This window comes from Ranitomeya imitator, chromosome 6, assembly GCF_032444005.1.
Source record: "Ranitomeya imitator isolate aRanImi1 chromosome 6, aRanImi1.pri, whole genome shotgun sequence".
Taxonomy (NCBI): domain Eukaryota; kingdom Metazoa; phylum Chordata; class Amphibia; order Anura; family Dendrobatidae; genus Ranitomeya; species Ranitomeya imitator.
Genome location: NC_091287.1, coordinates 380397788 through 380409994, shown reverse-complemented (window position 1 = coordinate 380409994; position 12207 = coordinate 380397788). Strand labels below are relative to the sequence as shown.

General features: G+C 42.2%; 1 protein-coding gene across 1 annotated transcript in view; it reads left to right on the top strand.

Annotated features, from left to right (window-relative positions):
• Positions 1–11552, top strand: part of VAPA (VAMP associated protein A) — an 83930-nt gene extending 72378 nt beyond the window's left edge. The window contains exon 6 of the mRNA XM_069731043.1: positions 6186–11552. Coding sequence (XP_069587144.1) covers positions 6186–6302 — 117 coding nt within the window. The 3' untranslated portion in view covers positions 6303–11552. The remainder of the gene's footprint in view (positions 1–6185) is intronic.
• Positions 11553–12207: the final 655 nt, after the last annotated feature.

Here is a 12207-nt window from a genome sequence, read left to right as displayed (position 1 = left end):
CGAAGATTTTTAGCCAGACCCTCACTGGTGGCTTCAGATGGTAGAGTGTCCTTCGGATGGCATAGAAGGTTTTGCAGGCCTTGTCTTTCAGGGTCTCTATGGCTTGTTTGAAACTCCCTGACCGGTGAATCTCTAGGCCCAGGTAGGTATATTTGTCAGTTCCTGTGAGGTCGCAGTTGTTGAGGACGAATGGTGGGTGTTGGTCTGATCTTCTCTTTCTCCTCTGGAACACCATGGTGTTGGTTTTCTTTAGGTTGACCGGTAGAGCCCAGGTGGAGCTGAATTTCTCTAGGATTTTCAGGTTGTCCTGGAGGCCTTTCTCGGTTGGTGACAGCAGCAGCAGGTCATCTGCATACAGCAGGAATTTCACCTGGGCGTCGTGGAGGGTGAGACCTGGTGCTGAGGAGGATTCCAGGGCGGTAGCCAGCTCGTTGATGTAGATGTTGAAGAGCGTTGGACTTAGGCTGCAGCCTTGTCTGACTCCGCGGCTCTGCTGGAAATAAGCCGTTCTTTTGCCGTTCACACTCACGCTGCAGCGGATCTCGGTGTAGGAGCTTTTGATGACATCGTAGGTCTTTCCTCCTATTCCACTCTCCAGCAGTTTCTAGAATAAGCCCGGGTGCCACACTGAATCAAAGGCCTTTTTAAAGTCCACAAAGCAGGCGTATATCTTCCCATTCTTTGTATTGTAGACGTGTTTCTGAATGAGGCTGTGCAGAGTATAGATGTGGTCAGTGGTGCGGTGGTTCGGCATGAACCCTGCTTGGCTCTTGCTGAGGACGTTGTGCTCGGTGAGGAAGGTGAGGATCCTCTTGTTCAGGATGCTGTTGAACAGTTTTCCCATGTTGCTGCTGACGCATATGCCTCTGTAGTTGGCTGGGTCATACCTGTCCTCACTCTTGTGGATGGGTGTGATGAGGCCTTGGTTCCAGGTACGAGGGAAGTAGCCGGCACTCAGTACAATATTGAAGAGTTTAACCATTGCAGCCTGTATTTCTGGTGGGCTGAACTTCAGCATTTCTGGTAGGATTCCATCCAGGCCACCGGCTTTTCTACATCTTATGGAGGAGAGTCTCTCGGTTACTTCCTGTAGTGTTATAGGTGTATCCACCGGGTTTTGGAAGTTTTTGATTTTTTTTCCTCCATTGCTTTTAGTTTCGCCATTATGTTTTCCTGTTCTTGGCTTAGTCCTTCCTTTGGAATGTCTTTATAGAGGTCTCTGAAGTATTGGAGCCAGAGGTTGCCATTTTGGATATGGTTGTTGTTTTTCTTGTCTTTGGTGCCCATGTGGTTCCATAGATCCCAGAAGGAGTTTTCTTGGAGGGCGTCTTGGAGTTGGTTAAGCTTGGTAGAGATGTAACTCTGCTTCTTCCTCCTGAGGATGGTTTTGTACTGCTTTTGTATGGAGTCATAGGCTGTCCCCCTGCTCCCGGCAGTCTGCGCTTTCCGGCGCCATTTTTTTTGTTTTTTCTGACACTGGCTATAGTGTAATGCTATGAGCGTCGCGCCTGCGCAGTCTATAAAGGCTTCGGACAGAGTGACGCTCCCAGCGTTATAATACTCTGTTGGATTTATATATAAATAAATTAAATATATATAATATATATATATAATATATATATATATATATATATATATATATATATATATATATATATATATATATATATATATATATATATATATATATAAAATAAATATATATATATATATATATATATATATATATATATATATATATATATATATATATATATATATATATATATATATATATATATTTATATTCATTCATATATTATAACGCTGGGAGCGTCACTCTGTCCGAAGCCTTTATAGACTGCGCAGGCGCGACGCTCATAGCATTACACTATAGCCAGTGTCAGAAAAAAAAAAAAAAAATGGCGCCGGAAAGCGCGGACTGCCGGGAGCAGGGGGACATTTATGATCCGTAACCCCGACATGGGGACACCGTGGACATGATTGCGCCCTGATGATGCTGTGGCAGTTCATGCCACAGCAATTTGTTACTTACACCACCTGATTCCTTTCCGCCGCCATTTTCTTGGTCCTCCTGCTGCCGGAACCGGCGCCTGCGCAGTCCGCGCTTTCCGGCGCCATTTTCTTGAAGACACACTGCAGTGTCTTCAAGAAAATGGCGTCGGAAAGCGCAGACTGCGCAGGCGCCGATTCCGGCAGCAGGAGGACCAAGAAAATGGCGACGGAAAGGAATCAGGTAGCGTGTGCACAGGATCCGCACATGACAGAACGGGGGTGCAGGATGGAAGCAGCACATGACAGGATGGGGGCGCAGGATGGGAGCAGCAAATGACGGAATGGAGGCGCAGGATGGGTGCAGCACATGACAGAATGGAGGCGCAGGATGGGTGCAGCACATGACAGGATGGGGGAGCAGGATGGAGCAGCTCATGACAGGATGGGGACGTAGGATGGAGCAGCACATGACAGGATGGGGACGCAGGATGGAGCAGCTCATGACAGGATGGGGGCGCAGGATGGAACAGCTCATGAGAGGATGGGGACGTAGGATGGAGCAGCACATGACAGGATGGGGAGGCAGGATGGAGCAGCACATGACAGGATGGCGACGCAGGATGGAGCAGCACATACCAGGATGGAGACCATATACCAATATAAATGCTCGCCACCCGGGCGTAGAATGGGATCAATAGCTAGTGTGTAAATAAATATATATATATATCTGTCAGCTAATACTCAGTTTCTTCCTGAAAATGATTGCAAACACAAATTCTTTGGTATTATCTTCATTTAATTTGTCTTAAATGAAAAAACACAAGAGAATGAAGCAAAAAGCAAAACATTGATTATTTCACACAAAACTCCAAAAATGGGCCAGACAAAAGTATTGGCACCCTCAGCCTACTACTTGGTTGCACAACCTTTAGCTAAAATAACTACGACCAACCGCTTCCGGTAACCATCAATGAGTTTGTTACAATGCTCTGCTGGAATTTTAGACCATTCTTCTTTGGCAAACTGCTCCAGGTCCCTGATATTTGAAGGGTGCCTTCTCCAAACTGCCATTTTTAGATATCTCCACCGGCGTTCTATGGCAGAGGTCCCCAACTCCAGTCCTCAAGGCCCACCAACAGGTCATGTTTTCAGGATTTCCTTTGCATTGCACAGGTGATGCAATTATTACCTGGGCAAGACTAAGGAAATCCTGAAAACATGACATGTTGGTGGGCCTTGAGGACTGGAGTTGGGGACCCCTGTTCTATGGGATTCAGGTCTGCACTCATTGCTGGCCACCTTAGAAGTCTCCAGTGCTTTCTCTCAAACCATTTTCTAGTGCTTTTTGAAGTGTGTTTTGGGTCATTGTCCTGCTGGAAGACCCATGACCTCTGAGGGAGACCCAGCTTTCTCACACTGAGCCCTACATTATGCTGCAAAATTTGTTGGTAGTCTTCGAACTTCATAATGCCATGCACACGGTCAAGCAGTCCAGTGCCAGAGGCAGCAAAGCAACCTCAAAACATCAGGGAACCTCCGCCATGTTTGACTGTAGGGACCGTGTTCTTTTCTTTGAATGCCTCTTTTTTTCTCCTGTAAACTCTGTTGATGCCTTTGCCCAAAAAGCTCTACTTTTGTCTCATCTGACCAGAGAACATTCTTCCAAAACGTTTTAGGCTTTTTCAGGTATGTTTTGGCAAACTCCAGCCTGGCTTTTTTATGTCTCGGGGTAAGAAGTGGGGTCTTCCTGGGTCTCCTACCATACAGTCCCTTTTCATTCAGACACCGACGGATAGTACGGGTTGACACTGTTGTACCCTCGGACTGCAGGGCAGCTTGAACTTGTTTGGATGTTAGTCGAGGTTCTTTATCCAACATCCGCACAATCTTGCGTTGAAATCTCTTGTCAATTTTTCTTTTCAGTCCACATCTAGGGAGGTTAGCCACAGTGTCATGGGCTTTAAACTTCTTGATGACACTGCGCACGGTAGACAAAGGAACATTCAGGTCTTTGGAGATGGACCTGTAGCCTTGAGATTGCTCATTCTTCCTCCCAATTTGGTTTCTCAAGTCCTCAGACAGTTCTTTGGTCTTCTTTCTTTTCTCCATGCTCAGTGTGGTACACAAGGACACAGGACAGAGGTTGAGTCAACTTTAATCCATGTCAACTGGCTGCAAGTGTGATTTAGTTATTGCCAACACCTGTTAGGTGCCACAGGTAAGTTACAGGTGCTGTTAATTACACAAATTAGAGAAGCATCACATGATTTTTGAACAGTGCCAATACTTTTGTCCACCCCCTTTTTTGTTTGGTGTGGAATTATATCCAATTTGGCTTTAGGACAATTCTTTTTGTGTTTTTTTTTTCATTTAAGACAAATTAAATGAGTCCATAAGTCTATAGTCCATGGCATCATAGTTCTTTCTCGCAGTCTGACATTCGCTCACATACCGCGCTGCTATCTCCACTGCGCTCTCTTCTTCTCCCAGCAGGATATATGTTTTCTCTTCCTCCTTCATGGTGATGAAGTCTGGGAAGAGATGTGAGTGTCCCTCACTGCTGAGTATTTGGAGCAATGTAGCAGGAAGTGGGTTTCATCCTCTATGGCCTCCTGATCAGTGTTGGCACAGTCTTTCCTCCCTGGGCTTGTAGCTCTGCCTGTGTCTGCCACATTCGATGGCCAGACTGTGGGCACTGAGTCTATATCGGCTCAGGATCTTGCGATCTCTGGGGTCCGGGAGTTTCTCCAGATATGGGGCCAGTCTGTAGTCTCTCTGTAGTCTCCGGTACATGGTCAGTTTCTGTGAGCTGATGATATCATTCTTCCAGTCATTAACATACCTCTCCTGGCCTTCGTCTGCCATCTTCCTAATTCCGGCTTTTGTCAGGTTGTTGTGATTGGTGTTCTGGTCCGGTTGGGTTTGGCTGGGCTGTTCCGAGGGTTCTGGTTTTTCTGTTTCACTTACATGTATCATGGCTTTATGGTGATGGGAGCTTGGATTGCTCCTATGCAGGTGAGCCCGGAATGACAGCGCCCTCTTTAGAACGGTTAGGTGTAGAGGGAATCTGCCCAGCTCGGCCCGACAAGCACTGTTGGAGGTGCTCCGATGGACCTGGAGAAGGTGCTTGCAGAATTCCAGGTGGAATATTTCTGTTGGGCTGGAATCCCACTTTGACCAGTCTGGGTAGGTGTGAGGACCCCAGACTTCGCTGCCATACAGGAGGATTGGGGCGATGATGGAGTCGAAGATTTTTAGCCAGACCCTCACTGGTGGCTTCAGATGGTAGAGTGTCCTTCGGATGGCATAGAAGGTTTTGCAGGCCTTGTCTTTCAGGGTCTCTATGGCTTGTTTGAAGCTCCCTGACCGGTGAATCTCTAGGCCCAGGTAGGTATATTTGTCCGTTCCTGTAAGGTCGCAGTTGTTGAGGATAAATGATGGGTGTTGGTCTGATCTTCTCTTTCTCCTCTGGAACACCATGGTGTTGGTTTTCTTTAGGTTGACCGGTAGAGCCCAGGTGGAGCTAAATTTCTCTAGGATTTTCAGGTTGTCCTGGAGGCCTTTCTCGGTTGGTGACAGCAGCAGCAGGTCATCTGCATACAGCAGGAATTTCACCTGGGCGTCGTGGAGGGTGAGACCTGGTGCTGAGGAGGATTCCAGGGCGGTAGCCAGCTCGTTGATGTAGATGTTGAAGAGCGTTGGACTTAGGCTGCAGCCTTGTCTGACTCCGCGGCTCTGCTGGAAATAAGCCGTTCTTTTGCCGTTCACACTCACGCTGCAGCGGTTCTCGGTGTAGGAGCTTTTGATGACATCGTAGGTCTTTCCTCCTATTCCACTCTCCAGCAGTTTCAGGAATAAGCCCGGGTGCCACACTTATATATTATTATTATTTTTTTTTTTTTACTATATAGAACTAAAGAGGAATCGAAAGAATGTTGATAAAAAACATCTGTTTAATAAACGTAAGAATATGTAGTGGCAGTACCGAAGTAGTAATTGTATTCAGCTTGGGTACAGTACTTGGCTTGTGTAACTGATACACCACACACTTATGTAGTGGATACCACTGGCGTCTATTGGTTTCCATTTACTTATATAGTCACTTGGGTCATGTGTGGTATTCCTGCACTGGTTTTGCATTGAAAATGTGTTTCCCACTAGGAATTGATTTTTTTTTTTTTTTTTTTCAGGAGGAGAGAAGGAAGGGCAGAGGAATGCTGAAAGAACAAGGCAACCCCATCCCATCACTTCTTGTCGTTATTGCAGCAATTTTCATTGGTTTCTTTTTAGGAAAATTCATCTTGTAAATTAAGGCATGAAGTGCTTTCCTTTTTTTTTTTTTTTTTTGCCCTTTTTTTTTTTTTTTTCTCTCCCTTCCCAGCCAGAAAGTTGTTGAGCTGCCATATAATTATATGTACAGCAGCCGATGGGCATCATGTCTCACAGTTAACATGAAGAAAATAATAAAAAAAAAACCACAAACTGTTTGGCGATGGGAAGAAAGTGTGTGTTCATATGTCAGTCCTCAAGACTCTTGTCACACATTCAGTCCTCTGTGGGAGACAAGTTTAATCAGACGATCTTTGTGGTTTTAATAAGTTGAAACATCCTGTTTTGTATGTTATTTTAATTGTTTTAAATTTTATCTGTTCACTTTTTTGCAACATGGTTTCCTTAGATTGCTATTCTAATTCAGGTATATGATCGAGGTAGCATGGGATGGTGTCTTCAATGTAAATGCTAAATCCTTTCTTTTGCCTTGTTCATGTGACGGCAGTTTAAATTGAGTGAGGCAGATTTTTCTTTTGTCTCCATTTGCCATATCAACAATGGAACAAAATAATAAAAGTTCAGTGTATTGCGCTGGTTTTGGTACATGTAAGAACTGGTTTCCTCTATAGGTGCATTGAAAGTTTGTGAAGAGCTGATCTGTATTATGGTACACTGATCCTACTCAAGCTGATTGAAGTACAGGAACTTATTCTCTGTGGGTTACTCCCACAAGATTTCTGGGGAATGTTAGCAATATATGTAAGCCTCATGGATCATGGCACATCTTTCATTGTCACTTTTGTTTTTTCATAATACGGCATATAAAAATGCCATATATACTTTATTGGTGGGGGTCCAAGCATAAAGTGAACATTAGGGACCCATGTTCCCAATTTGTGGAGATGAACTGACCAATTAGGCACTTTCTGAGTGTTACTTGGCATGCTCAGCTCTTTAGATATCTGCCGTACAGTATAACCAGGATTGCCCATACAAGCATCTCTCCACTGCAAATGGGAAACATCCATCTATCCATCTATCTATCTATCTATCTATCTATCTATCTATCTATCTATCTATCTATCTATCTATCTATCTATCTATCTATCTATCTATCTATCTATCTATCTATCCATCCATCTAACCATCTATCCATCTATCTATCTTTCTTTCTTTAAGGTTTTGTGGCAGTCCCAATGGTTATACCCATGTTATGGAACCTATTGACCCATTCTAAATATTGGAAAAACATCTTTGATATTGAAAATATGCAAGACTTTGAAAACCTAATCTGAAGTCTGATTTCACTGAGATGGCTCACGTATAAGCTTTGTCCAGCCGTAGTGTAGGAGGTACACATACTGTCTGAGAGGCAGGACACCATATACATATAGCGCACATCGGTTTCTTTATTGAAAGGGATCTCTCCTTGTGATGGCTGCCTTATGTGAGAGCAAACGGTTCAGTTGGCCACATGCCTGTAACGCTGCCCACTCACAGTAGCCATTGCCCATTGTGTAGCCATTGACAACTGTGGGTGGAAGTGAGTAAAGTTCGGTTACATACCCAGCCACAGTTTGAACCCGCGGTTAGTCTTTCTTAGGATCCCACTACTAGTCTAATCCGTCTTATATATACTGAAAATTGTATGTATTTTATATTTTTACTATATTCTGAGAATGGCTGCATTGTTTCTTCATACAGTAAAATGATTTCTTCTCACTGATTTTTGTATTTTTATCAGCGCACATGTTTAATGAAGATAGGACATCACCACTTCTAAACACTACAACACGTTCTTACCTCTGTCTAATCCAGTGTTCTTCATTTATAACTACGCAGGCTGCTTGTTATTGAGGACTACCCTGGCCTAACTCTGACTATTCTTATTGTGTGGGTTATGTGCCTTCGATTCCTTTTTCGTCTGGCTGTTTCCCCTTCGCCTTGTGTATCCTATTAAGAAATTTGTAGTAAAGTTGTCTGCCGGGGATTGCAGTGAATCATAAATAGCAGTCAACATGAACGCTTAAACCTGGTCCTTTATACCCTTCTATGTACATTTACCTGTAAACCATCTTTTTCAGATTATTTGCAAATGGACCATGCTAGACTGCGTAATGGATGTTCTCTGCAGCAGTTATTGTCTAAGCTACATTTTGTTCAGCAATTATTTAATCAGTTTGCAGAATTTTACACTTTGACATCACATACATTGGGGGCTCTTTATCTACTGTATAGTTTCGACTGTTATAAATGCCATTGACTAAGGCTATCCTCAGTAACAAGTCTTTTTATTGGGCCTCTGGTTGAGGAACTGGCAGATCAGGGCGAGTGGCCCTTTAAAGCTCTCATTGTGGCCCTTTGTACCCAAGGTGTGTTTTGATGATCACTTGCACATGCTTTGTCTCCCTCACTTTTCTTTATGTAACTGGGCAGTGTAGAGACAGAGAATGTAGAATATAGGATTTGAAGACCTCGGAGGGTAACATAATGACTTAGTTGAATGAGAAGTAGATGAGCCCAGCCTGCTGCTTCAATATCTTCCATTTACTGTAATGGAGACTAACCACTTATTTGCAATCCCAGCTCCATTGAATCGTCGGTCCCCTTGCACCGTATGGCTGTCTATACCCAGGGAACCTTCACCTGGAGCTCCAACAATGATTTAGGTCAACCACTAGTCCATTAGGCACCTAGTAAGCCCTTAGTTATATTGTGCTATACTTTTTGACGGGAATTAAATTTTTTTTTCTCTTCACTCCCCCTAATATTAGTTGAATATCTCTAGTCATCTGTATTTTATAGCAGGCGAGCACGTAGTCTTCCAAGCAAGAGAAACTTTGATCTTTTTTTTTTTTTTTTTTTTTTTAGGAAGAATTTTTCATTTTTGTACTTTTTATTTTACTTTAAATATTTCACCCTTTTATATATACTCTCCAAGTAAGCAGAAAATTCAGAAAACTGATATAATTACAGGTTTACAAACAATAAGCAGTATGGCATTTGTCCCTTTTTAACTTGCAGTTATTAAACCGTTTTGCCCTTCAGTGCAGAATCGTATTTCATTCAATGAATTCATGAAGTCTTCGTTTCGGTAGTTTTGCCCGTATTGGCTTGTGTTTTGGGAGGTTTAAAATAGATTTTTTTTTCCAATTTCTTGCTATAATCAATGACTGGCTGAAAAAGATTTGAGAATGGTTCGGGGAGGGCCTTGCTTCTGTTATATATGCAATTTAGTATTGTATTCTAAATTACATGAAGGAAAAAAAAAAGAAATTTGCCTAATATTTATTTTATCATAATTTTAATTAAAGCCTAAGTCAAAATTACAGTACATTTTTTAAAACGTAAGTTTGTGCTGAAGACACAAATATTTTTCTACTCTAATGCTCCCAAGGCCCCAGGATGCTGAAAGTGCAGAGTTGTTAGAGGTTCTCTTGAAGGAAAGCTTTACATTGGCCTTGTGACTGCCTGGGCCAAAAATGCATGACTTTGACTACAAAACAGCTGTTAATAGATTCTGGTAACGATATCCCTGTCAAAACGGATAGCTTTCTAATATGAGGATCCCACCGTACACCTATATCTCGACTTCTTTGACTGTTGTAATGTGGGTGAGTATAGTTTACTGGTAAAAGAGGACCTGATCTTTTTTTCATGGTTTTTGAGATGTTGGTCTATAAACAAACAATATGTACATATGAACATATATATGTTCTGAAATGTGTATACATCGTGTTTTAATAAAAATGATCAACTTTTTTTTTTCTGTAGCCTGCATGTATTCTCATACATTGCAAGCTGCTCTGTCTTCTGCCAATTGAAACCTTTCCTGATGGAAGTATTGCACAGAACGGTGTTGAGCAGCCTACAATGTAGGAAATGATATGCAATCCACAGCGCGCAAATGTTTTCAAAGTTTAATATAACTCAATTGCAAACACGATTTTTATCACAAAAGTCATATATACAAAGTAAAAAAGTGCCCATACCCTATAAGCCACCAAATAAAATTGTCAAGCTTTGCTAAAAACACAAGTTTTAGGAAGACACCCTTGGACACGTAACCCTTGTTTGTGAAATTGTATCTTCCATCCTTACATTAATTTAGAGCCTGAAATTGTGTTTTTTTTGGTGGAGCCAAATTTGCATCTTAACAGAGGGAAAATAAATTATTTTTCTGACCCCTAACAAAAGGTGTGATGGATTTTAATGTCTCACTATTGGAAAGCTGCCCGTGCTTAGGTATTTCTTTCTACATTTTTATGGGATTTGTTGACCTTTTCATGTTTTAGGATGACAGCCAACTTGTGTTTTTTTTTTTTTTTCATTCATTCCAGCTAATTCTGATTCTCTTAACTTCCCTATGATTTGGGACCTGTTGGATGCCTATTTTGGTATATCTCTCCCCCACCATTTGGTCAAGCTGATGGGGCATGATTGAATTGAGGAGCATAATTGTGGGTCCCAAGACCATGCAACAGAGTGCTTTATTGTATATTTGGCCAGCACGTAATGAAGACACCACGACATAATAGAAATCTATGTACTGTAGGAGGTATACCTCCTTAAACACTGTGTGATAAGGAATCCATCCATCTTTACTTTTGGAGGAAAGTCTTGTACGCCACTGCAGACCACTTAAAATCATGCGCTTTGGAATTGTAGGTGCTCTAGCGACCATTCAGATGGATTGCGCCTTAGATATTTTGTGCAGAGTTAATCAAGCCAGTTCATTGATCAATGACTATAAAAATGCATTCACGTAGCAAGAAAGAATGATATTTGTTGCATTGAACCACCTAAAAAGAAATATTGCTGCTTGAACCTGGACTGGTTTTATCCATGTGACTTCTTTGTGTAAATAACCTACTTGCAGCCCTGATATACTCCAGACTAGAGTTTCTGGTCTTACCATCATACCCTAAAGGAGAATTCATTTCACAGAGTAATGGAAGACTTTATCTTCTATAAATATGTATTGTTCTGATTTACGTATTTCCATTTCTTTCAGGAATACTGTCATATGCACAATTTGGTTGAATGATTTGTTCTCATCCCTAGGGTTCCATGTGGGGTTTTGCTTAAATCTAGTGCAAAATTGCATCAGTCTTTCATGGGGTGCTGTAAAATTTTGGACTGTTCCTTGATTCATAGTGATCCTCTTTAATGTTGTATATAAAATGTAATGCTCAGAATATTTTGCTATCAGCAGTGTCTTTGGAAGAAGTCAACCGTACTAAATTATGAAAAATGAATTAAACTGTCTTTGTTCCTTCAGCGTCTTCCTTTTGCTTGCTTGTTTTATTCATGTAATATAATGGTAAGACATGTACAGTGCTGTGCAAATTAATTGGGACAAAGCATTTTTTAAGTAAGATTGTAAGTTGGTTTCCAGTCAGTGATTCAAACCAGTTTTAATATATAATAAATCTTGGTCAACTAGCCAGTGGAAAAAGGTAATTTTCAGAGTTAGTATATAACAGTGCATTATAACATTTTATTTTTTTGCTTTGTCCCAATTAATTTGCACAGCACTGTAGGTAAGGGCGAAGTCTCTTTGGCTCCTGTTAAGTGTCATTGCACGAACTGCTCCCAGCACTTTAACCCCCAGAACTCTGATCAAACAAGATCGCAGCGTTCCGGTGGCATAGAGAAGCATCTCACAGGGAGGGGGCTCCCTGCGTGCTTCCCTGAGATCCTCAGAACAACGCAATGTGATTGCAGCGTTCCCAGGGTCTCCTCCCTGCAGGCTCCCGGATCCAAGATGGCCGTGGGGTCCTTCTGGGTACTGTGGTAAGGTGGCTTGTCAGTGCCTGCTGAGAGCAGGCATCGGCAAGCCTCCTGCACTGCCTGTCAGATCGCTGATCTGACACAGTGCTGTACAGTGTCAGATCAGCGATCTGACACTATATAGTGATCTCACCCTGTGACAATGTA